General features: G+C 34.9%; 1 protein-coding gene across 2 annotated transcripts in view; it reads right to left on the reverse strand.

The window, feature by feature from the left end:
- Positions 1–25,439, reverse strand: part of tmcc3 (transmembrane and coiled-coil domain family 3) — a 45,016-nt gene that overhangs the window by 10,734 nt on the left and 8,843 nt on the right. The window contains exon 1 of one of the 2 annotated variants that reach the window (XM_039668527.2): positions 19,759–20,075. The exons of the other annotated variant lie outside the window; for it this stretch is intronic. Coding sequence (XP_039524461.1) covers positions 19,759–19,821 — 63 coding nt within the window. The 5' untranslated portion in view covers positions 19,822–20,075. Of the gene's footprint in view, positions 1–19,758; positions 20,076–25,439 lie in introns of those variants that run through there. 2 annotated transcript variants of the gene reach the window in all.

A 25,439-nucleotide genomic window follows, 5' to 3' on the forward strand; every position in this document is an offset into this window, starting at 1 on the left:
GTCCAGTGGACCTGAACTTTCTTAATGCACACAGTTCTTACTTTGGTACCCACCGCAAGAGGTGTGAACCCTTCAAATTGACCCACAATTTCCATTAACATTTACTGTCAAGTGAAATCCAGTCATTTCAAAAGGAATCCACACAATTTGAAAAATTTCGTTAGGGTGAAAGATTTCCCCACACAATTTCCACATAGGGTTCACGCACATTAAATGTGTTGACCAAAAAAAAAAGATGCTTGGTTTGCTAATGTGTTAATGTGACCACACCTTAAAAATGTAAATTTAATCAAATTTGATCACTGCATTTGGAAAATTTTGTTCCAAGGAGCATAGACCATCCTAAACCGAGATATTGAGGTTCCCATAAACATCTGTAGAAGCAATAGCCTATTTGTAGACAGTTGCCATGGTTAAACCAAGTAAAATAACAAACTGGTGGTTTTGCAATGATAATAAATTGACGTGAATCGTTTAAAATAATTAAAAAAGAATCCAACTTTTACAATTCATGGATCACTTGAAGTGGACTGACCCTTACGATACGATTCTTGTTCTTCCTTGCAACACAAAAGGAGATATTTACTATTGCATAATGTCTTAGGTGCCGAAACTGATGCCGATTTAAACTGTCAAGTTGTTAAAGGGTTAGTTCACCCAAAAATGAAAATACTGTCAGTATTTACTCACCCTCATGTTGTTCCAAACCTCTATGTGTTTATTTGTTCTGCTGAACACAAAGGAAGATATTTGGAAGAATGTTTTAATCAAACAGATCTCATTCCCCATTGACTACCATAGGAAAAAATACATACTATGGTAGTCAATGGGGAATGAGATCTGTTTGATTAAAACATTCTTCCAAATATCTTCCTTTGTGTTCAGCAGAACAAATAAACAAATAGAGGTTTGGAACAACATGAGGGTGAGTAAATACTGACAGAATTTTCATTTTTGGGTGAACTAACCCTTTAACAGACTAAAAAGGCACCATAAAAGTAGTCAATACCACCATTTTTCTTTTATAGAGATTTGATAGCTTTAGAATTTAAAGGTTTATTCATTCTTCCTGGCAAAAATCTCCCTGGCAACTCAAATCAGTACAAAAATAGTGCTTTCACTTATTTAAAGCATGAATTAGACTTGTACTGTAAGTGAAGGTAGAGCTATTCTTAGCCAATATGAACAATAATAATTGATAACTGCTTGTTTTTTGTTTTTGAGTGAATTATCCTTTTCAATTTCCCTGAATCAATTTTCACTTCTACAACAAAACTATGAGGATTGTTATTTCTAATCAGGCCATTCATTCCCCATCCTTACTAAGAGCAACATTCAGCATCACAACACGCACAAACCCGCTAACAAGAGACAGATGGAGGCTGTAATTTATGAAGTTATGAGCCATCAGTATGGCTTTAGAAAAGCAGAATACTTATCATCAGCTCTTATGGGTGAATTATCCACGTACGCTTATATAAAAATGTCAGATGTTTACAATGAAATCAAATTTGACGGTTACCATGGCAGCTAGCCATGGAGCGGTAACAGACCGACAGAGATCACGGACATGGGCTTTTATGACTCGACTGGAAGAGAGGGAAGATAAGACAAGTAAATGCAGACCACAAGGATCAAATACTCCATGGACTCAACAAGCATTACTGACACAGTTCATGAATCGGAATAGAGATTTTTCCTTAAAATACATCCAATTTGGGTTCAAGCGTATGACAACACTTAATGCTTTTATTTTAACAGATGTTTTCACACTCAAACCTCATTGGCTAAAAGCTCTTTGGTTTAATCTGTGGTGATGGTGACGACAAAAAGCATTTTGCAAACTCAGCAAATGTCAGACATCAGTTCACTTTTTCTTAGGGTTCAGGCTTTAACAATAAAGATGGTACAGCTGAAGCTTTGTTGCAATGTTAGAATCTCACTAAATCTTAGGTTCATTGATCATTTTTTTTACAGCTCTAAAGCCTAAAAATACCATAATATTTTTGCATCTGAAAAACTTCAGTCTCAGAATGTCTGTTTTTGTTTTGGTCTGTGTGATTCCACCCATTGACAATTACACTGTAAAAAAATATTGTTGGTTTAACTTAGAATTTTAAAGCAAACAAGTTGATTGAACTGGAAAAAGTGCGTTAATACAATGAAGGAGATTGATTTAATCATCAGAAACTCAAAATATTAAGTTATCTCAACTAAATAATTTATTTAAGTTGATTTGACAAAAGAAAAAAATGTTGTGATAACAAATCTTGAAAATATTTTTTTACAGTGTAACTGGGCATTGGATCTGTAGTTCCCAGCATGCTTTGCAAGAGGGTCAATTTATGGAAAAATGATTATTTTATGTGTTTTTCAGTAAATGGAAAGTTAATGTTAGTGTTTAATGTTCAGTTATGTTAGAAACTTAGAGTACTTTCTTTAATGTTTTTGAATGTTTAATGTTTTACCATTATGCAAAGGAGTGGTGACTGCATTTAGGTCAGTATTGTGTTCAGACTCAACATTGTACTATCTGTGCTGGAAACCTGTTCAGGAAACCTGTCTATCATTAGAAATGACCATAGAGTCAAAATAACTAAAATTATAATGTTGGTGAATTAAGGCAGGTCAAAAACTAAATGTAGTTAACCTGACAAAACTTTATCTAGTAGGAATGACTAAATTAATTTAAATTCATACAACAAGATTACAACAAATTATTTCAAACTAATTTGAATTTGTTCGAAAAATATAATTCAATTTCGTGGAAAACCTTTCCTTAATTTAATTAAGTTCGTTCAACAGATTCTTTTTTTGAGTGAATTTCATATTTGGAATAATACAATTGTCATATAGACAAAAACGATACACTTTTTTTTATTTTCACTCAAAGTTTGCGATGCATGAGCTCGGACAAAAGAGGCCTACGGAAAAAAAAAGAAATATAAAACCTGCCTTATTGAAACTAAATATGTTGACAAAAAGATTGAATCCAATATTTTGAGAATACAGCATAACGAGAGATTTACAAGCGATTTACAAAAGGCTGGGGAACCACAAAGGTGTTACAGGGATTTCATTTTTTTAAAGGTTTATTTAAGATTTTAATTCAGTATAATTATAATTCATATTTTATTTTTCCGATTTATTGCAATTAACAGTGTTATTGAATAGTTTTACCATTAACAATAACAACACTGTGTTTATCCGGATAAACACAGTGTTGAAAATACAAATACTATAGTAATACTAAATACAAAAACTATATTTTGACACCCCGGGTTGCCAATCGGAGGAAAACACATATATTGAAGCCATGGAAGCAAGCAAACAAACTATTCAGAGATTGTAGATTCTATCCAACCTTAAAAGCGTTGGTTTTCATTTAAAAATCTCTAGATTAAAACGCATCAACTTGGCTCGTTGCCTTTCATTGTCAATTGCACTCGTTCATGTCGCATGTCCCCGAACAGCACCTTCAAAGCCTCAAACATTTTTGGAATGCGTTCTCAGAATTTGTTACCTAGGCAACTACAAGAACTCTTAAAATATAAATACTCAATACTTTAACTCCAATGCTAGCATGGTAATGAATCATGTTGATAGCGAACATATTGCTTTATCACTATCGAAATGAACGTGGCTTTTCTCGTTGAATGGCGTTTAATGATTAATGCTTGTAAAAAGGGCTCTATCATGTTTGCGTGTGTCATTGAAGCACCTCTGATCCTCTTCTGACTTTGAGCAGACTGTATCAGTGTCTTTAGGGCAGAAAAGGTCTCTGGAGAACTAGGTCAAACAGATCGTCTGCTCATATAACCTTCCTTACTTTCTCTCCTTCCTGTGATATACACACATATCTGCTCTTACAAACCGGTTTAAAAGTACTTCATGTTTTCTCTGACTGAGGTTTACACCCCTGCTACAAAATAAACAAGGAATGTGTGTGTACTGACTGAGATTGTATAATCCAACCTGGATTATTTCTCGATCGAGAGAGAGAGGGGGGGGGGGTTAAGATAAAAAGATTAGTTACCATGTGGCTCGTAGAAGTGACCTCAGAGCAGGCCAATCATGAGAAGAGCTCTCAGCCTTCTTGTAGAGAACAATTCTGAGTTATAAAAACGACGTATTAACCCTTTTGTATGTGTGTGAGACGCTTGTTCACGTGCTTTTACATAATGCTGAGGTCTAGAGAAATGATACTGTTGAAATGAAGCATCAACATGAAATTGAAATCAAAACTTCTAATGGTATTTTCTGTATGTCACAAACAGTGTTGTGCAAGTTACTTCCAAACTGTAATACATTAGGTATTACTTGTTACTGTTATTTAAAAGTAATTCATTACCTTACAATATTACTGTCTCAGAATTGTAATGCGTTACATTACTCATGTATTACTTTTGAGTTACTTTCACCAAAATAACTAAGTAGAACTTAACGTTTGGGCTGTAACGATATGCAATATGAAACCGAAATCGGCATTCGCCGCACGACTCAGATCCACGAACCTACAGAATCGCGACACACCTCTTCCAACTCCAGCGTTATTCTCCTTACCGTCCAGATCCAATGCTGCCTTATCTTTAATTATTTGAAGTTAACATTATAAAATACGTAGACCTACACCACAAACTAGTTGAGGATAAATTATTTAAAATTGGGGAAGTACAGCATTATGGACATGACATTTGCAGTCAAAACTTGAAAAAAAAAATTCTCAGAAAATACATGTATTGAAACGTATATAGGCTACTTCCTTAAAGGACTCCAGACATTAGACAAATATCAGTCTATGTTTTATTCTTAATATTAGGGAAAAGACACACATTCATGCGTGACAAAAAAAATAGGAGGCAAAATATATTTTTTTGTAATTCTGTTAATTACACTGCGCAAATCGGATGAGGAAGGGTTGGCTCTCCAGTCTCCATAGACCTTAAAATATTCATTTTATTTTAGTTTTCTTGTCGCATTTATGAGGAAAAAACAATGTTACAGACGTGACCGCTCTGAACTGGCACTGAAAGACTGCTTTAAAACTTTCACATAGTCTGTTGCCTTTAAGAAGTAAAAGCAGACAATACACTGTAATACAACTGTAATACAAGCCTCACTGAACATGTAACGAGTAAAATATTACTGAAAATTGATTAGTAATGCCTTACACTACTGCGTTACAGCAAAAAGTAATATGCTACTGTAATGTATTACTTTTGTAATGCGTTACTCCCAACACTGGTCACAAACAAGCGACCATGATAAGCTGAATTTATGCTTTGCAGTGCATTCAACTGAGAAGTGTTTGAGTGCCAGATGGAGAGAATGAGGAAATGAAAATAGAAAGCGGAGTAAAAGAAAAAGTTGAGATGCCAGTTTCTGACACAATGCTTAAACTACATCCCAATGCAGCTGGATACACACTTGATGAATAACACACACTGATCGAGACGAGAGTGTTGATCTAAGATCAGTTTTCCGCCCTCATAGAGTCAGTGTTTTCTAAGCTCAAATCTAATGTGGAATCAAACAATCAAAAGCCTGGGCTCTGTCGGAGTGAAACAGGTTTTTCTACTGGCAATCCCCCAAGATAAATGATAAGACTGCTTTAACTGCACACACAGACTATGACTGGTATGCATACTTTTCAGGTTTTCCTTCATAAATCTGGTTTTGCAGCATCCTACATACTGAACAAAAAAAAACACTGCTTGTAATCTTTTAATGCTTCCTCAAAACTATTTATTTAAATTATAATAAAAAGTATTTAACAAGTATTTTTAACAAGTATTTTTTGAATAAATAAAATGAAACGCCATACATATTGGTTGAGGATAATTTCATTGTACACTGTAAAATAATATTTTCATGATTTGCAATCACTAGGGTTGGGTATCGTTTGAATTTGAACGATTCTGATTCCGATTCCGATTCCTTGTTTCGATTCCGGTTCCTAACGATTCTCGATTCCGATTCTTTTAAGAGGCAGGGTCAAAAAAGTTTAGCTAACCTTGCTAACCAACGGCCTTTCTGAAGGAAATACTCCTGTCACAAATACTCCTTTTGTCACAAATGTTGCATTTTGCCGAGATTTCGTTATTTTTAGAAAAGCGAAGCCACACTTTGGACCGCTGACGTAAGCTACTAATGTTCGACTCGCGCGGTTATGCAAACACTTCCGGTAGACGCTTCTTCGTTGGTGTTGTTCAGCGGTTTCTTCTTCCGCTCGGCGGACTGTGAATATCGAAACTCGGAATCGAAATTTTAACTTTTGAACGATTCCGGGAAAAACTAAAAGTTAGTCCCGGTTCCAATCGATACTCGATTCTCGATACCCAACCCTAGCAATCACAGCATTTTTTTCTTTTGTCAAATCAACTTAAATAATTTATGTTCTTCACATAACATAATATTTTGAGTTTCTGATGATTATATCAATCTCCTTCATTGTATTAACTTAATCTTTCCATTTCAATGAACTTAAAATTTTAAGTCAACCAGGTTACTTCATTTTTTTAAGTTAAACCAACAATATTTTTTTTTAGATGTATCAGTCAGTTGTATCTAAAATGACTGAATTTGTGATGTTAAATTCCAGAAATTAGCAAAACAATTGAGATGTTATGTTTATAATTAGGAGGATTCCACATTCACCATATACTAGATGCACAATAGTCAAAGGAAAAATAAAATACATAAAATCTTGTTTTTTTTGGTCTCACCAAATTATGATACATATTTTCTGATACATACTTTTGACAATTTTGTGGGTATTGAGTGCACAACCTTATTATCTAGTCTTCACACATCTAAAACGATAATATATATATATATATATATATGTTAGGCTAATAGATAGTCTATTTAGCTTTAATAATATGATCACTTAGGGTGGGAAATATGACTAAAATCTTATAGGCTAAGCAAACCACAGCAAAACATATACTTGTCTAAAAAATAAAAAGTTAAAAATAAGTAATCATATAATACAACATTAAAGATACAGATACAAACAGTGCTTTAACTTTAAGTACTGTTTTTCCCCATTGTTGGATTAACATTTATAATTCCCACAAACAGAAATCCTGAAAAGATCAATTGACTCGCTCTCTTTCTGACTTCTTTTCCAAGTCCCCCCGAGTAAAAGATTGATTTTCTCTAACTTCACTGAGAAGGAGGCACACACCAGGCATCTGACGAGCGAGAGGGCTGTGCAGCTGTTAGCGTGTGTGTGTGTTGGCTAAACTCTAATCCAGTCAAAAGAGCCCTGCTTTAGAGTTAATGTCATAAAACCAATAGCAAAACCACACATACAAAAACAACTCAAATCCTTTTTCCAAGCGACGTGCACCAAGCAAAAACCTGGTTTTATGTGTGCTCGCTAGGAAAGTGTGAAATTGAAGAAGTTCCCAATGTCTGTCTATGTGGCCACCTGCATTTCTTGGTTGATTCTTGACTTTTGTTCTCCAACTCTGGAAAGTGCCACAGGAAACAGTTATGCTGTAATGAGGAAGCTATAAAAAAGCAAAGCTTTCTAGAAGCTCACTCTATAGTTTAACAGGAAGAAACATTACTAATAATGCAATACATGAGTTACTGTAAAAAACATTTTTCATCTAGTCTGAATTCAGAATGGGCCTGAAGCTAATTCGAATATTGACATTTTATAATCAATCACTGGTCTTTAACCCAAGGAGCCCAAATCAGTCTAATTTTTGACTTTCTTCAATACATACTTATTGATATGTTTATGCACTACAATAATAGTATCTTCTGGTGTTTAGAAATTAAATAATCTATCCCACTTCCTCTATATTATCTCACCGCCACGAGTTTAGTATCTGAGGACTGAATAGATGTTGTTGAAATGTAAATGTGGGTGTAATGGTTTAATTCATTTAACAAAACTATCATTTGCTTTGCAGTAATTTGCTGAGGCATTTTATATGTTATATTGTGAGAAAAGGAATGATCGGTTGATGCCTACCTTTAAAAAAATTAAAGAGGAGACACGAGGTATGCGTCTAAGGGTTAAATAAAATTAAAAAACAATGATTACAAAACAAGCGGATTAATAAAATGTTTCGATGGTTTTCAGTTCTGAAACTTGCATTCAGACTTGTGCCTATTTTTAGCTGTATTTTGGCTCACTTCATGCCCCATGCAAGATAAGACATGAGGTTAAAAAAAAAAAAAAACCATGGTAGGTTCAATTGAGATTTAAACTTCGTTTTTTTTTTTTTTTTTGATTGGGGGATGAAGTGAGCCAAAACACAGCAAAAAATAGGCACATGACCTCTCAGACCGCGAGTTTCAGAACTGAAAACTATCTAAACATTTTACTGAAACTGAGCAGCTCGTTTTGTAAGCAAAAAAGTAAACCACTCTGTGATCATTCATGCATTTTTTATAGTACACAAAACAGCAGCGTTGACATTTTGTTACATGGGAGAGTGGGTAGATTATAAAACTTTCAGTTTACACTTTACAGTAAAACATCTGCAGAATGTGTGAATCGATTGGACTGACCAAATTTTGACATGTCTAGACGTGATTTTTGCCAGTGTTTTAGAAAGTACTGTTTTTGTAATAAAAAGGTCAGCTTAGTGTGCAAGAACTGAAAAGCTACTTTGCTCAAAAACCATGCCCCCTTAGTTTAAATGGGCATGACTCAGCTACTTAAAGCAAGTTTGTCTCTTTTATTTAAAATATATATATTTTTTAAATGTAACCAATGACTACATGCACCAGTTCGTTCACATATTTTACATTTATAGATATTTTGATTGAAAGAATATTGAATAAAAACTTGCACTATATCAAAAAAGAAATAATAAACAGTTTGACTCTCTCCGACATGCAGTGCTTACTTAAAGCTGCAGTCTGTAGCTGTAGTTTTTTAGGCTTAGAAATTATCAAAAAAAAATATTTGAGAAAATACATATCAAGCCAGTGTTCAAAACTCTCTGCTCGCTTTAGCTCAATTCAAAATGGTGAGCTTGTAATGTTTTTAATTCTAGTGGTGCTGATGGATTTCCGCGGGACATTCGAACATGTCTTCTTTGCGTCATTACATCACATCTATACACATAAAGAAGAGTCTCGGCTAATGGGCCATATTTAGGGATGGGAATCTCTAGGCACCTCACGATTCGATTACCATTCAGAGGGCTGCGATTCGATGCTACATCGATTATCTGAATCTTTTTGTGTGTGTGTGTGTGTGTGTGTGTGTGACTAAATACTTTGTTTTAAAAGTACAAAGTAATGACCCATAAAGAATTAACGTACAGTTTATTAACATTGCAAAGAACCAACAGGAAAATAAATGTGCCTGAACTAGCAGCATACCATAGTAAATTAATAATATAACAACCACCGCTACAAGAGCCAGACCGATTTATCGGCAGGCCGATATTATCGGCCGATATTAGGCATTTTCCAAACTATCGGTATCGGCAGTTATAATGGCCGACAAATGAATATCTCAAAAATAAAATAAAAACGGACGAAACACGCTTGAACCATGTCATGAGTGTTGGAGTTGTATAGTTTGTCCACCAGAGGGCAATCTACACCGTTCCTGTTGGCAACACTCGTGTATAACGCGCCACACATGCTGCAACCTGCTGATCTAGAACTTTAATAAGTTTTGATGTTCCTCTGTTCTGTTGCGACAATAAAAGAAACGCGTTTCTTTTTTAAAATGCATTATCATATTATTTTAGTTAAAACTTATAAATAACTACAAATCTGTAGGGAAATCTGTTAATGTTTTGTTGCGCGTTTCTGAAATAAAATAAAAAAATTACAAAAATATCGGCCGATATATCGGTATATCGGATTTTAAAACCAACAAATTTTTGTATCGGTATCGGCCTTCAAAATCCTTTATCGGTCGGCCTCTAACCGTTACAGCCGAGTGTTTTTCCTCCTCCGCGTCATATGGCTCCTCATATTTGTCGTGTTTCCGAAATATTTTAATTTTATTCTACAAAGCTTACAACTAGTGTGGCTCTTGTCCAGCTCTCAATTCGATGGCGGATCCAGAAAGGTTCAAACGACAATCACCAGTGACAACAAATTCACCCGCTGTAAAATGCAAAAGACTTCGTTCGGACTTCGGAGTGGCTGCAGAAAAAACGAGACTACAACCGGACCCATGCGAAAACAAGGACACATGTCGAAAGGACATTACATGTAGTCACGCAATGCTTATGTTGTTATTACGCTATTTGAGAACAAAGTATAATTTGCTCAGTTTTGCGTGATATGATAACTTAAGCATTTTTTAGATTTAATCGCCGCAATTTACTGCAATGTCAGAACCAGAAAAAAAGTGGATGTTTCTTACTAGTTCAGACGATATTTTCCGGTGAAAATTGTTATGTTGGTTATCTAAGATTCTGAATGCCAGTATCCACACCGGCGCGGCGACTGACAGCCTCACAGTCTCCTCAAACATTGTGTTCGTCCGCGCTGTGCCGTGTCGAGGGTGTTGAAGTATAACTTACATGTCCGTAAAGTTGATAATCCTGCGAATGACTGTAATTGCAGATTTCGAACAGAGATGGCGACAGAGAAAAAAATGACTAAACTAGCACACTGGTCATTAACCCTTTCACACGTAAGTTTAAAATATTCGAACTGACCCCCACAACATGTTTCCATGGTGACGCGTCATTGCTTGTCACGTACACAGCACGTGACAAGCAATGATGCGTCCTTTTTTTTTTCCTTTTTTATTAAAAATATTCACAAATGTATTAGCTTTAGAAACACTGATATTCCGATTGTCAAATGTGCAAGTGGAAGCGTTTTGTTGTTTAACCATCTTTATAACAATCGCGTTTGTTGAGCTGTATGCACAATGGGCGGCGCCATTTTAGTTTGTTTTTTTCAGTTCAGATAATCGAATTTGTTGGATTTACAACACGTAAATTCCTCCCCTTCTCACGAAATACATGATAGTAAGAGGCTGGTGAACAGGGAGAAGAATAGGGTCAAATGTTAAGCTATACAATGTGTATCTGACAGAGATGTATATAGTAACGAAGTAGAAGTATACTTAAGCACTAAAATGGTGAATCTGTACTCTACCAGAGTATTGTTTTTTTCTCACACTTATACTTTTATTTCAGTAGATATTTTCGATGAATTTAATACTTTTACTTCGATACTTTTTTTAATGTTCTGCTAGTTACTCGTTACAATTATAAAGATTTTAAGAATCATTCGTTGCAAGTTGGCTTTCATGCTGCCTAAATCACACACCAGTTTTATAGGGTAATGGTATTGCTTGACACACACATTGACAGCTAATGCAGGGTTGTCCTGCAATGACTTTTTTTTGGCGGCCGCCAAAGCAAATTTGTATCCCGCCAAAGCGCCTTATTTGATTGCTAGTTCAAACTTTTGACTGCTTTCTTTAATAATTACATGACACAATATTTGTACTTTTACTTTTAGTACTTAAGTAGTGAATTTAAAAATAAACTACTTGCAATACTTAAAGGGTTAGTTCACCCAAAAATGAAAATTAAGTCATTAATTACTCACCCCCATGCTGTACCAACCCCGTAAGACCTTCGTTCATCTTCGGAACACAAATAAAGATATTTTTGATTGAATCTGAGAGCTGGATCAGTCCTACATAGACAGCCTGAGGGACTGCCTCTTGACGGCCCAGAAAGTCATTAAAGAAAAGGTTTAAATATTCCATGTGCCTACAGCGGCTCAATTATAAGTTTATCAAGCGACGAGACTACTTTTTGTGCGAAAAAAAAACGTAAATAACGACTTTATTCGACTTTCCATTACTTCCTTATGGGTGCATGCGCGAGAACTGAGACGAGGACGTTCTTCTTCGACTACTTTTTGTTACCGGCTGCTCACCGCTTAGGAGTTTTACCGCCCCCTACCGTATAAGATGACGTACTGATATAGCCGGAGGCGCAAAACGTTCTGTTTACAAGCAGTACGGTCTTCTTATACGGTAGGGGGCGGTAAAACTCCTAAGCGGTGAGCAGCCGGTAACAAAAAGTAGTCGAAGAAGAACGGTCTCGTCTCAGTTCTCGCGCATGCGCCCATAAGGAAGTAATGGAAAGTCGAATAAAGTCGTTATTTACGTTTTTTTTTTCGCACAAAAAGTAGTCTCGTCGCTTGATAAAGTTATAGTTGAGCCACTGTAGGCACATGGAATATTTAAACCTTTTCTTTTAATGACTTTCTGGGCCGTCAAGAGGCAGTCCCTCAGGCTGTCTATGTAGGACTGATTGAGCTCTCAGATTCAATCAAAAATATCTTTATTTGTGTTCCGAAGATGAACGAAGGTCTTACGGGGTTGGTACAGCATGGGGGTGAGTAATTAATGACTTAATTTTCATTTTTGGGTGAACTAACCCTTTAAAGTACAAAACAATGTTGAATACTTTAGTACTTCTACTTAAGTGTGGTGTTTAAAGAGCACTTCAACTTCTACTCAAGTCACTTTTTTGATAGAGCACTTGTACTTTTACTCAAGTCCGGGTTTCTTTATAAATCTCTGGAATCTGACATGAATAAAACGTGTCGTCTTATTATAATTGAAAGGATTATTATTGCCGCTTCCATAGACATCAGTGTGTATTTTACAAACTCAAAGTCATTGTTTTGCCAGTACTTATGTGCATTTAAATGTCTGAAAACTAAAATAAACATTATGTGGTTGAAAACACTCAATAGTTGTGATATATGACAGCACTGAGTGTGTCCGTCTCTGGCTGAGAGCAAGTTTGAATTTAGCAGTTGATGACGTGATGCACGGACCGTTTTAATCACACCGGTGTGATCGTCATACGCGTGAAAGGGTTAATAGGTCAGTTCATCTCATATCAAGATCAGGCACTGAAACTCACAAGGTTCCTCCAAACTATGCTCACATCAATAAAATAGATCATTTTAGCTGTCTTTAACTGTACAATAAGAACAAAGTCAAATAAAAGAGGCGTGTGGCTCTCTGATTAAACTGTAAATACAAAAGACTAAAGCTTTTTGAGACACCAGACATAACTGTGCCTTAAATTTGTTTAAACGCAAACATGCCACGAGCCATTCGTTATCACACTGTTGTTACTTATAACACGCATATCTGCACGAAGACACATAAACACTCGGGTGTGTCTAGCATACAGGTCCTGCGGAAACTTGTTCTGTCTTTGTCATGTGACTTAGAAATTTAAGGGCCAGGGGGCAAAAACATGTAGACTGGATAGACATGCGAACTTGTGAAACCTTTGCTACAGTATATGCCATTATTAAGCCAAGATACTGTATGTTCTGGATTCAATACATCTATGACTACTATTCTGGCTTCAGTTTGTAAAAACAACTATAATGTGTATTTATAGTAACAAACTAAACCTATTTGGACGGGACTAGTTTTCTAAACAAGGATTACAATTTTTATCACTTGACGTCTGTGATTTCATGGACCTATTCGGAGGGGACTAACATATCCGTGTTTATTACAGAAGTGGGAGTGTGTGTTTTCTAGATGTGGCAGTTACAGAAGGTCAAATGCAGGTTATATGTTGATATGATTTTAATTTTATATAATTCAAAAACCTGTTTAAGTAAACTTCATGAATTTATAGCAGTGGTTGTTTATAATAAATAAGCTAGACAAGTAGGCTATCTTACTCTTAGCTGTCACTGATATTAAAATGGGCAGTTTTTGCGGTTTCCACTCCATTTGGCTCTATTTATTAATTTGACATGTTATTTTTTTTGTCAGAGACCATCCATATTGAAAAGAAATTAAAGCATGCCGAAGATTGGTAGCTCAAAAGCACGAGGAGGAGAATTTTGGATAATACAACATCAGAAATACAACATTCATATTCAGATTTTCGGAGGACAGTCGAGTTTGCCAAAAAACAGTAGGTAATTTGATTTTGCTCTGGAATTTTTACTGAGGTTTTTTTACTGAAAAAACACAGACCTGGCAGATTCGGATGGGATTAAAATTGCAAAATACATCTGTGAAACAACAATTTCTGTAACAACCCCCTGGAAAACTAGTCCCGGCTGAGTTGGGCTTATGAGGCAAGATATTCAAAAAGGATTTAACAGCAAAATAGTTTTTTTTTTTTTTGTCAAAAAAAAAAAGAAAAACATTTATGAGTCAGTGCCAAATAAGTGTGTCCACAATAAAGGGAGGGGAAAAAAGAAGTTTACAACACATGTGCCAAGTTCTTAGAAAATAAGTTTTGTATTCATGCCGGTTTATATGGCTCTGAAAAAATTATCTATAGTTTTCAATTAGAGCCAGACCGATATATCGGCAGGCCGATATTAGGCATTTTCCAAACTATGGGTATCGGCAGTTATAATGGCCGATAAATGAATATTTCAAAAATAAAATAAAAACAGACGAAACACGCTTCAACCAGGTCATGAGTGTTGGAGTTGTATAGTTTGTCCACTCTACACTGTCCCTGTTGGCAAGTGGCAACACTCTGAGTTGGTCACGAGGCATACATTGCTTGAAAAATAATTTAAAAAAAACATCCCCATCAGTTCTCTTAACTCAAATAAGCATGGCAAAATTTGTGGCTATCATGTCCAGTTTTGCTGCCGTTAAATAAGCCGAGAGTGAAGCGGAATTAGCTAGTAATAGTTACGTTACGTTGTTACAGTGTAGTCCTTTTAACTTTTGATAATGTGACTGAAGTATTTCTTCAATAGCGCGTGACAGTTATAGCAATGAGACGCATCATCTCTTCATATCATGTTTTACAATTTGCAGTATGACGTAATCCATTGCTAAATTATGGCTCATCATAGAGTAGCTAACCATAAAGCTAGCTAATGCTACTATCATCAGTCTGTTCTGTTGTGACAATAAAAGAAATGAGTTTCTTTTTAAAACGCATTATCCATTATCATATTATTTTAGTTAAAACTACAAATTACTAATGTTAGGGAAATCTGTGTTTTGTTGCGCGCTTAAAAAATATCGGCCGATATATTGGAATATCGGATTTTAAAACCAAAAAATATTTGTATCGGTATCGGCCTTCAAAATCCTTTATCGGTCGGGCTCTATTTTCAATAGATTTTTTTTGTTTTGTTAAAAAATCTACAAATTTAATGTATTATTATTCTTTGAATTGCCTTCCCTTGTCATAAACAGGTGGAATTAAAGGGTTAGTTCACCCAAAAATGAAAAAAAAAAACAACAACAAAAAAAACGACTTTATTTCAACTATTCGTTTATTTCTCCCTCTGCGCGAGTCAGGTTACTAGTTTAATAGCGTAAGCTTCTGTTATTGTACGTCACACGCATCACACACATGACCAGCGTCGGCCAATAGTGAGCCTACGTGTGACGTAGCTCTACGCAATCACACTACGTTAACTGACTTACAGGCTCATAGAGAAGGAAGTGAATAGTTGAAATAAAGTCGTTATTTTTGTTGTTTTTTTGCGCACAAAAGTGTTCTCGTCGTTTGATAAACTTAAGATTGAGCCACTGTAGTCACTTGGACTATTTTAACGATGTCTTTAATGACTTTTCGAGGCCAGCAAGTGTCATTCCCTCAAGAAGCCTATGGACTAGTATGCAGGAGCGATTTTAATATCCTAAATATCTTAATTTGTGTTATGAAGATGAACGAAGGTCTTACGGGGTTGGAACAACATGAGGGTGAGTAAATACTGACAGAATTAGCATTTTTGGGTGAACTAACCCTTTAAATACTTCACTGATGGTTACATCACATCCTTGCAAGTATTGTATTATATGACCACAAAGAGACCTTCACACGCTCATACAATAATTAGCAAGCACTTTGATTACAAATTTATTTCTTCGATTGTTGTGTACGTATGCATACATACATTAATTGTTATTTAATGATTCATTTTGAATTCTATTTTCTATTTCTGTTAAGCTTTTCTACATCTTGGGGTGGGAAGGATAGTTCTTGTGCCTTTTTTTTTGGACAAAATATATACAAATAGAATTGAAAAAAACCTAGCTACACTCATAATTCAATTCACACAAGACATAAAGTGTGTATTTAAGCACTCGAGCATTCTTTTTTTGTGTGTATATAGTGCAGGCGTGTTCCTGCTATTAGAAATTTCCCAAATTAGAAAAGGTGCACTTAAATGAAGTGTGAATGTTGGACACTTCATGCACTCAACTGTCGCAGCTTTAATTATGCAGCGGAAGGGGAGGGGCATCAGACTCAGATGATGAATGACAATATTAAGATGAGTACATGAGTGTATCTATGAGTACCTCAACTATTTTTTTTTTTTGGCATTTATTCCAGTTGAATGTTTTGCCCCATTGCAAGTGGATTACTAAAGCCCACTTTTGTTTATTTTTACTGGCTGATGCGTCACAATTGCTTTCCATGGTAATCCACATCGTCACAGATGCTGCATAAGACTTCAATTACATCAAACCCGGAACATTCCTTTAATTTGTTTTCGTCCAGTAAACACAATGGAAGTCTCTTCCAATACAGGGGAAGATATCCACCCTCATCCACAAATCAGAGCATTCTGGGGCACAGCCATTTCCACAATCTTATTTGTGACACACACAATAGTACACAATAGTATGTTATGGCCACATAGGACAAAGTGTCACCAAAGGGACTCTAATAACTGAGTGAGACTAATCTACTCTTAAGTGTGTCAACACTGCAAGGATTTGGCACCAGTGATAGGAGCGTTCTTTTTTGGGGGGTGGAACATTGCATCAGTCCAATCTCCAAACCAGACATGCTCCACATGCTGGTGAGGGTTATAGGTTACAAAACAGAAGAGAACATCACAATGCCCTCAGGAGACCAGCTGCATTCTCAAATGCTTGACTGTAAAACAAAAATATTTTCAAGATTTGTTATCACAACATATTTTCTTTTGTCAAATCAACTTTATAATAATTTATTTAGTTGAGATAACTTATTATTTTGAGTTTCTTATGATTAAATTAATCTCCTTCATTGTATTAACTCACTTTTTCCAGTTCAATCAACTTAAAATTTTAAGGCAACCCAGGTTACTTACTTTTTTTTAAGTTAAACCAACAATATTTTATTTACAGTGTAGTTATCACAACATTTTTTCTTTTGTCAAATCAACGTAAATAATTTATTTAGTTGAGATAACTTATTATTTTGAGTTTCTGATGATTAAATCATTCTCCTTCATTGTATTAACTCACTTTTTCCAGTTCAATCAACTTAAAATTTTAAGGCAACCAGGTTATATACTTTTTTTTAAGTTAAACCAACAATATTTTATTTACAGTGTAGTAATCACAACATTTTTTCTTTTGTCAAATCAACTTAAATAATTTATTTAGTTCAGATAACATATGATTTTGAGTTTCTGATGATTAAATCATTCTCCTTCATTGTATTAACTCACTTTTTCCAGTTCAATCAACTTAAAATTTTAAGGCAACCAAGTCACTTACTTTTTTAAGTTAAACCATCAATATTTTTTTTATTTTCGGAGCAAAAATTGTCCCCCATAAGGTAAATATGAGAAAACCCCCATTTAGAGATGTCTTTGGGAAAATTATTTTCCCATTTAACAACGTGATTTGCGGCTTAACCACCTTGGTATTGCAACTAGCTGATATTTGATCCACAAATCTTAATCTGTCAAGATCATTTTATTTTTGAAACACTGAAAATGCATGTAAAAGCAATAGTAGTGCAATATGCCCTTATTATATGTAGATAAATCAGCAAACATGTTTATGATTGTGCTTTTTTAATATGTGTCCCAAAGTAGCAAAACAAAATGTTTAGCCTCACTTGAAATTGTCATATGAACTCATATATTGTCATTTAATCAATACTTCATGGTGAATTGCTTGACGCAACACGCTTATGATACATCAAAGCAATTCAATTACGAAAGGCTAATCGAATGTGTTTTACGTTCTCTCTCCATTAACGCCGGGGTTAATAATGCATTCAGAACAATCAATTAAGCCTATCAGCAACTTCCATCCACTAAATCACTTCTGCGTAAATGTTTAAACAAATGGACTGACGCAGTGATGCTAATGCGCTCATTTTCTTCACTTAGAAGTAAACAAACACTCTTGAGGTTTACAATGACAAACAAACATGTTCTTTTTCTAAGCAGGGACTAGTCGCATTTTTAAAAAAACAACAACAATGTGGCAAGCACATTGTCTTAGTGCCAGGGGTCAGGGGGGTTAACACACGCGCGCGCTCACACACTGAACACAGAAGCACTTGTTCTGCTAACAACAGCCCAACTCAAGACCCAAGCACATGCCCCAGCACGCCACCATCACCCCAGTTTTCAAACCTATTAACAATGTGGTTTAGGTGTGTGTGCAAGAGATACTAGGGGATTTGATTTCCGTGAATTAGAACGGTAAAGTATCGCCATTAACTCGTTATGAGGAAACACCAGTGGAACCGGTCTAACTTGGGGTTAAGTTTCACTATTATTTGATGCACACGAACTCTTTGGGAAGAGACACGGTAGTCGGGATAACACGGTAGTTCTGATGTTTATATCAGACCTAGTCACAGAAACTCTGTTGGGTAAAAAGAAACTAATAATATAGCAGAATCCCATCTGACCCTTTTAGGACTGGCTCAAATTTATGATAAAAAAATAAAAATCCATCCATTTTTTTTTTATTATTATTTTTTTAAGGAATGCTTGAGCAACATGCACAGATTATGGCAATAACTGAAATTCTCAGACATGTAGTTCAAAAGTTTGGGGTCAGTCAGATTTTTTTTAAATATAATATTGTAAAATATTATTACAATTTAAAATTAATGTATTTTAGAATCTAATTTATTCATGTGAAGGCATCCATTACTCTTCTAATATGCTGACTATTATTATCAATGCTGAAAACAGCTGTGCTGCTTAATATATTTGTGCACTGTAAAAAAATATTTTCATGATTTGTAATCACATTTTTTTTTGTCAAATCAACTTAGATAATTTATGTTGTTCGGATAACATAATATTTTGTGTTTCTGGTGATTAAATTAATCTCCTTCATTGTATTAACTCAATTTTTCTATTTCAATGAACTCAAAATTTTAAGGCAAGCAGGTTACTTTTTTTTTAAAGTTAAACCAACAATATTTTTTTACAAGCACATTTTTTCAGGATTCTTGAAAGTTCAACGTGTCATTTATCTAAAAGTAACATGCTGTGAAATGTCAGTTGATAAATATTATCGTTTGTATCGCCAATGAAAATAACATTTGAATTAACGGTCATAATGTTTTCGTAATAAATACATTTTCTGATGTCAATGTTTTTGCCATTGTAATGGTTACACTATATTGCTGTATATGAAGCATTAGCCTATAAATTGGACATTTTAGATGCAATTATTAACAAAACATACTTTACTACAGTAACCTTGTTGTAAAACCATAGCAATAATAACTATGTATATAAAAAACATGACCAAGGTAAAGATATTAAAACCGCGCTCCGTGAAGCAAAACCATTGTTTACAACTGGTTACTGCAGTATTACTAGGCTATAGTGAAACTATATTGATATTTCGGGTTAGCACGAGACTGATAGAAAGGAAAAACAACATCTTAAGATCATGAACCATAAACAGCAGAAAAACATCAGATTAGATGATATCCACACATTATGCACAGTCTGGGGGTTAGATAACATGCTGCATAGCTGGATTAAAACGACTCAAGCATAACTCAAGCATACCATGTCGCAGTGTAAGAAAGAGTTCCTCTCGAGTTCAGGTAAAGTTCTCTCGGCGCTGGGCATAGTTCAGTTCACTTCGGTCCGGTCCGGTCAAACTGGACGCTCATGTGCGATTACGGCGGTCTAATTTGCTACATTGTGTCACGGGGTGCGGGGCGCCGCCGCGCGCGCTCTCGGTCCGTAGATTCCTTTTTGTAATCTGCGCGACACACACATTCACTCACTCAGTCCCTCAACCCTGGTGCACATTTATCTGGAGAGAGAGAGCGAGAGAGAGAGACTGAGAGGGAGAGAGGGAGGGGGCGGGCTCAAGTTCGGCATTACGTCACAGCCATTTAGGGGAGGTACTACAAGTGGTAAAATGTTTTTTGTTTCCATTTACCAAAATTAAATACGTAATTTTAAAAGACACGTTACGATTGTATTGCGAAAAATATTCAGATGAGACATCTTATTAAATATGCCCACATTTTCATATTATATATATCATAAATTGTATAGGCTAGTCTCAAAAAATATTCCTGCAATAAAAAACTCATCCCATCCATCTTTCTTGTGTTTTCTTTAATATTTAATAAATCATACAGGTTTGGGAACAGGCTACTTTACAGTGATGTTAACTAAAACTATTAAATAACGTTTTTTACATAAAGCTGAAATAAAATATAAATATTAGACGAACAAACATAACTTTTTAAATAAATACTAAATATTTTAAAATGTTATATGTTATGTGTTAAGTAGTACCTAAACTAAAACTGAAGTAAAAATATATGAAACCTAAATAGAAAAATAAAAAATAGCAAAAGGACAAAAGCAAGTAAAATTTAGCTAAACTAAAAAGTTGATTTCTAATAAATAATATTGTTTATTTATGGTAATTCTTAACACTGGTTCTATTTCAGAGTCACAGCTCTCGCACAGACACACACACACACACACACAGAGAGAGAGAGAAAGAGAGAGAGAGAGTTGTCTATTAAGGTGAATGGTCAGTACCACAAAGTCAGAGCTATTGTTTATTGAATATGCCTGTACCTTTTATCTGTTGTTAACCTATACTGTTACATGGGTTAACAAACAAAGAGCTTTAAAATAGTTACGTACCTACATCAGTTTAATGTTTAATAGTAATATTTAGCAAACTGCACCAATTATGATGAAATAATAAACCTGCAGCTACTCTACTGAATGAGACAGTCACTAATTGAAAGGGTTTAGTTTCCCTGGGGAACTGTTACAAATCATTCCCATCTGCCCTGCTGCACTGCTAAATAATCACATTTTAGATGCACAAATCCTTGTAAGCACAGAGGTCTGGTGGGTGAGGGTCACAGAGGGGTCAGCAGGGTCAGAAACCGTGTTATGGGGGATGCAAGTTTGTTTTTAGCATCGCTTTAGGGCATGAATAGAACAGTAAATATGTTTGATTTATTTTATTTTCGTATGATGGTGCAGTTATGACTAACTATGTGGTTATGGAAAACACTGGATGCTTGCATTATTCTAAAACACTGATAACATTCAAAAATGCTTCATATGAAATATGATGTAAGCAACCAGAGAGAGCCGTCTGAAAAAACAACAGCATCATAATACATTATGTGATTTTTATCCCATATTCATACTAACTGTAATAAAACAGACTTAAATGGAATTTATTAAGCACCTTCTTGATGAGTCTGTCTACTATGGAAGCTTGTTTCCGCCACTGAATTAAAAAAATAAATAATAATGCGACTTTTTATCTCACAATTGCGAGATGTGAAGTCATAATTGTGAGATAAAAATTCGCAATTACATGTTATAAAGTCAGAAATGCATGATATCTGCTAATTTAAATTTATATGAAACATGCAATTGCAAATTTATATCTCACAATTCTGACTTTATATCTCGCAATTCTGACTATAACACGCAATTGCAAATTTATATCTTGCAATTCTGACTTCATAACACACAATTGCGAATTTATATCTCGCAATTCTGACTTTATATCTCACAATTCTGACTTTATATCTCGCAATTCTGACTTTATAACACGCAATTGCGAATTTGTATCTCGCAATTCTGACTTTATATCACGCAATTCTGACTTTATTTGTCGCAATTCTGACTTTATATGTCGTAATTCCGACTTTATAACACGCAATTGCGACTTTATATCGCGCAATTCTGACTTTATTTGTCACAATTCTGACTTTATATCTCGCAATTCTGACTTTATATCTCACAATTCTGACTTTATATCTCGCAATTCTGACTTTATATCTCGCAATTGCGAATTTATATCTCACAATTCGGACTTTATATCTCGCAATTGCGAATTTATATCTCACAATTCGGACTTTATATCTCGCAATTGCGAATTTATATCTCGCAATTCTGACTTTATATCTCACAATTCTGACTTTATATCTCGCAATTGCGAATTTGTATCTCACAATTCTGACTTTATATCTCGCAATTCTGACTTTATATCTCGCAATTGCGAATTTGTATCTCGCAATTCTGACTTTATATCTCACAATTCTGACTTTATATCTCGCAATTGCGAATTTGTATCTCGCAATTCTGACTTTATATCTCGCAATTGCGAATTTATATCTCACAATTCGGACTTTATATCTCGCAATTGCGAATTTATATCTCACAATTCGGACTTTATATCTCGCAATTCTGACTTTATATCTCGCAATTGCGAATTTGTATCTCGCAATTCGGACTTTATATCTCGCAATTCTGACTTTATATCTCGCAATTGCGAATTTGCGCAATTCTGAGAAATAAGTTCAGAATTGTGAGATGTAAACTCGCAATTGTGATAAAAAAATCTAAATTGTGAGATAAATTCTGACATTTTTTAAATTTTTGATCCCCTTTTTTATTTTTCATTCTGTGGCCGAACCAAGCTTCCATAGTGTGAATGCTAGTTTATACTTTCATGGCAAAAGTTTAGTACACCACTGCAACAGAAATACCATTTAAACATGCTATAGTAGTAGTACAGTACATTTTAAATCAAATAAAAATAAATAAATGAACTACATTTGCATTATGTTCCCGTCAGCTGTGCAGGAGAATCCGCAATAAGCTTTCGAAACAATTCTTTGTCCATTTTGTGATTCCTGTCTAAGTAGATTTATGCTGCAGAAACAAAACACATATTTCCTGACACATATTCCACTATAGATGCTGAATATGTGCAATACCCTTTTCATTTTTATTTTATAACAACAAATCTACAGGAAAAGACTTTCAGACGGAAAATAGTCACATACCTTTACTGGACTATGACCAGCTCTTGGACATCTAATCTCTTGCAGTTTTCAAAACAAATGGAGAGCATAAAATATTCACAAGAAGGGCCTACTTTATTTCAAGTGTGTGAAATAGCCCTGTCGGCAACACCAGTTGCACACACACACACACATACACACTAGCTGATACCTTTTCACTTGATATCCTTTAAACTGAACAGACAATGTAATGAGATCTTCACACACACACACACACACACACACACACTTAGAGAGAGAAAGAGAGAGAGACACACACACCTGCTTACACACACCTCTCCATGCACAAGCACCTTACACAATCATACCGGCACTTATCCTACTTGTAAGAGCTTGCACATACATTCATACCAGAACAAATTGTGTGTCTGGAGTTCAGCCTTCCTGTCTAAAACAACAGATTGTGTGTATGTACAAACATGTAGACAGATTACATTAGCGTTAGGAACCAATTTAGAAGACCATTACCATGTGACGTCAAACCAGTGAACAGCAGTGACCCCCAACCACTGACCCTCAAAACCCGTTGGTCAATGCGACAGCAATTAGTGAGTTAGGTGTAGAAAGTTCAATGTCACAAAACTGGAAACACATAATTGGTCAATATTTAGTCTGCTTTCGTTTTTCAGTTTGTCACTCATAGTCTGTGCGACCTGTGCCACTGTAGATGTAGATTCAGTGTTGTATGGTGGATTTCTTTGGCTTTTAGATTGTTGATATGTGGTTCCTAAAGTGATCTGAGTGGTTGCTAACATTTCCGTTTATGCATTTAGCAGATACTTTTATATTCAAAGCAACTGCTAAAGTGTTTTGAGTGGTTGTTAGCACGTTGTTAGAGCGTATGTTATTGTGGGTGCGTCTCAAACAGCTCCTAGGTTGTGAATCAGTATACTGGACACTGGTGGCTCTATTTCCGGCGAAATGACAACGTCCTCATCGTACAATGTCACTACTGATATTTATGAACAACAGCAGCACAGACATCTTTTTGACATTATTTGTTTATGTTGTTTAAAAGCAGACCTACATTATGTTAAATACTTTTGTTTGTTGCATGTCCTGCAACATTTCAGCTATAAATTAATTATAAGTGTTTGCTATTATGTTCTTTTCCTGTCTAGCGATGTATGTTTAATTACTTATTTTTTTAACGTCATTATGTGTATTAAGTTGATTATGTGTGTTTCATGCTTCAGAATTTCCGTTAACTTAGTGAGCATTGATGCTGGTGTTCATAGTGTATTTTATAACACGCAATTGCGAATTTATATGTCGCAATTCTGACTTTATATTTCACAATTCTGACTTTATATCACGCAATTCTGACTTTATATTTCACAATTCTGACTTTATATCACGCAATTCTGACTTTATATTTCACAATTGCGAAATTATATCTCACAATTCTGACTTTATATCTCACAATTCTGACTTTATATCACGCAATTCTGACTTTATATCTCACAATTGCGAATTTATATCTCACAATTCTGACTTTATATCTCACAATTCTGACTTTTTATCTCGCAATTGCGAATTTATATCTCACAATTCTGACTTTATATCTCACAATTCTGACTTTATATTTCACAATTGCGAAATTATATCTCACAATTCTGACTTTATATCTCACAATTCTGACTTTATATCACGCAATTCTGACTTTATATTTCACAATTGCGAAATTATATCTCGCAATTCTGACTTTATATCTCACAATTCTGACTTTATATCACGCAATTCTGACTTTATATCTCACAATTGCGAATTTATATCTCACAATTCTGACTTTATATCTCACAATTCTGACTTTTTATCTCGCAATTGCGAATTTATATCTCGCAATTCTGACTTTATATCTCGCAATTCTGACTTTATATCTCACAATTCTGACTTTATATCACGCAATTCTGACTTTATATCTCACAATTGCGAATTTATATCTCACAATTCTGACTTTATATCTCACAATTCTGACTTTATATCACGCAATTCTGACGTTTTATCTCGCAATTGCGAATTTATATCTCGCAATTCTGACTTTATTTGTCTCAATTCTGACTTTATATGTCGTAATTCAGACTTTATAACACGCAATTGCGACTTTATATCGCGCAATTCTGACTTTATTTGTCACAATTCTGACTTTATATCTCGCAATTCTGACTTTTTATCTCGCAATTGTGACTTTATTTGTCGCAATTCTGACTTTATATCTCGCAATTCTGACTTTATATCGCGCAATTCTGACTTTATTTGTCGCAATTCTGACTTTATATCGCGCAATTCTGACTTTTTGTCTCGCAATTGCAAATTTATATCTCGCAATTCTGACTTTATATCTCACAATTCTAACTGTATAACACACAATTGCAAATTTAT

This window comes from Pimephales promelas, chromosome 24 (genome assembly GCF_988280905.1).
Source record: "Pimephales promelas chromosome 24, fPimPro1.hap1.1, whole genome shotgun sequence".
NCBI classification, from domain to species: domain Eukaryota; kingdom Metazoa; phylum Chordata; class Actinopteri; order Cypriniformes; family Leuciscidae; genus Pimephales; species Pimephales promelas.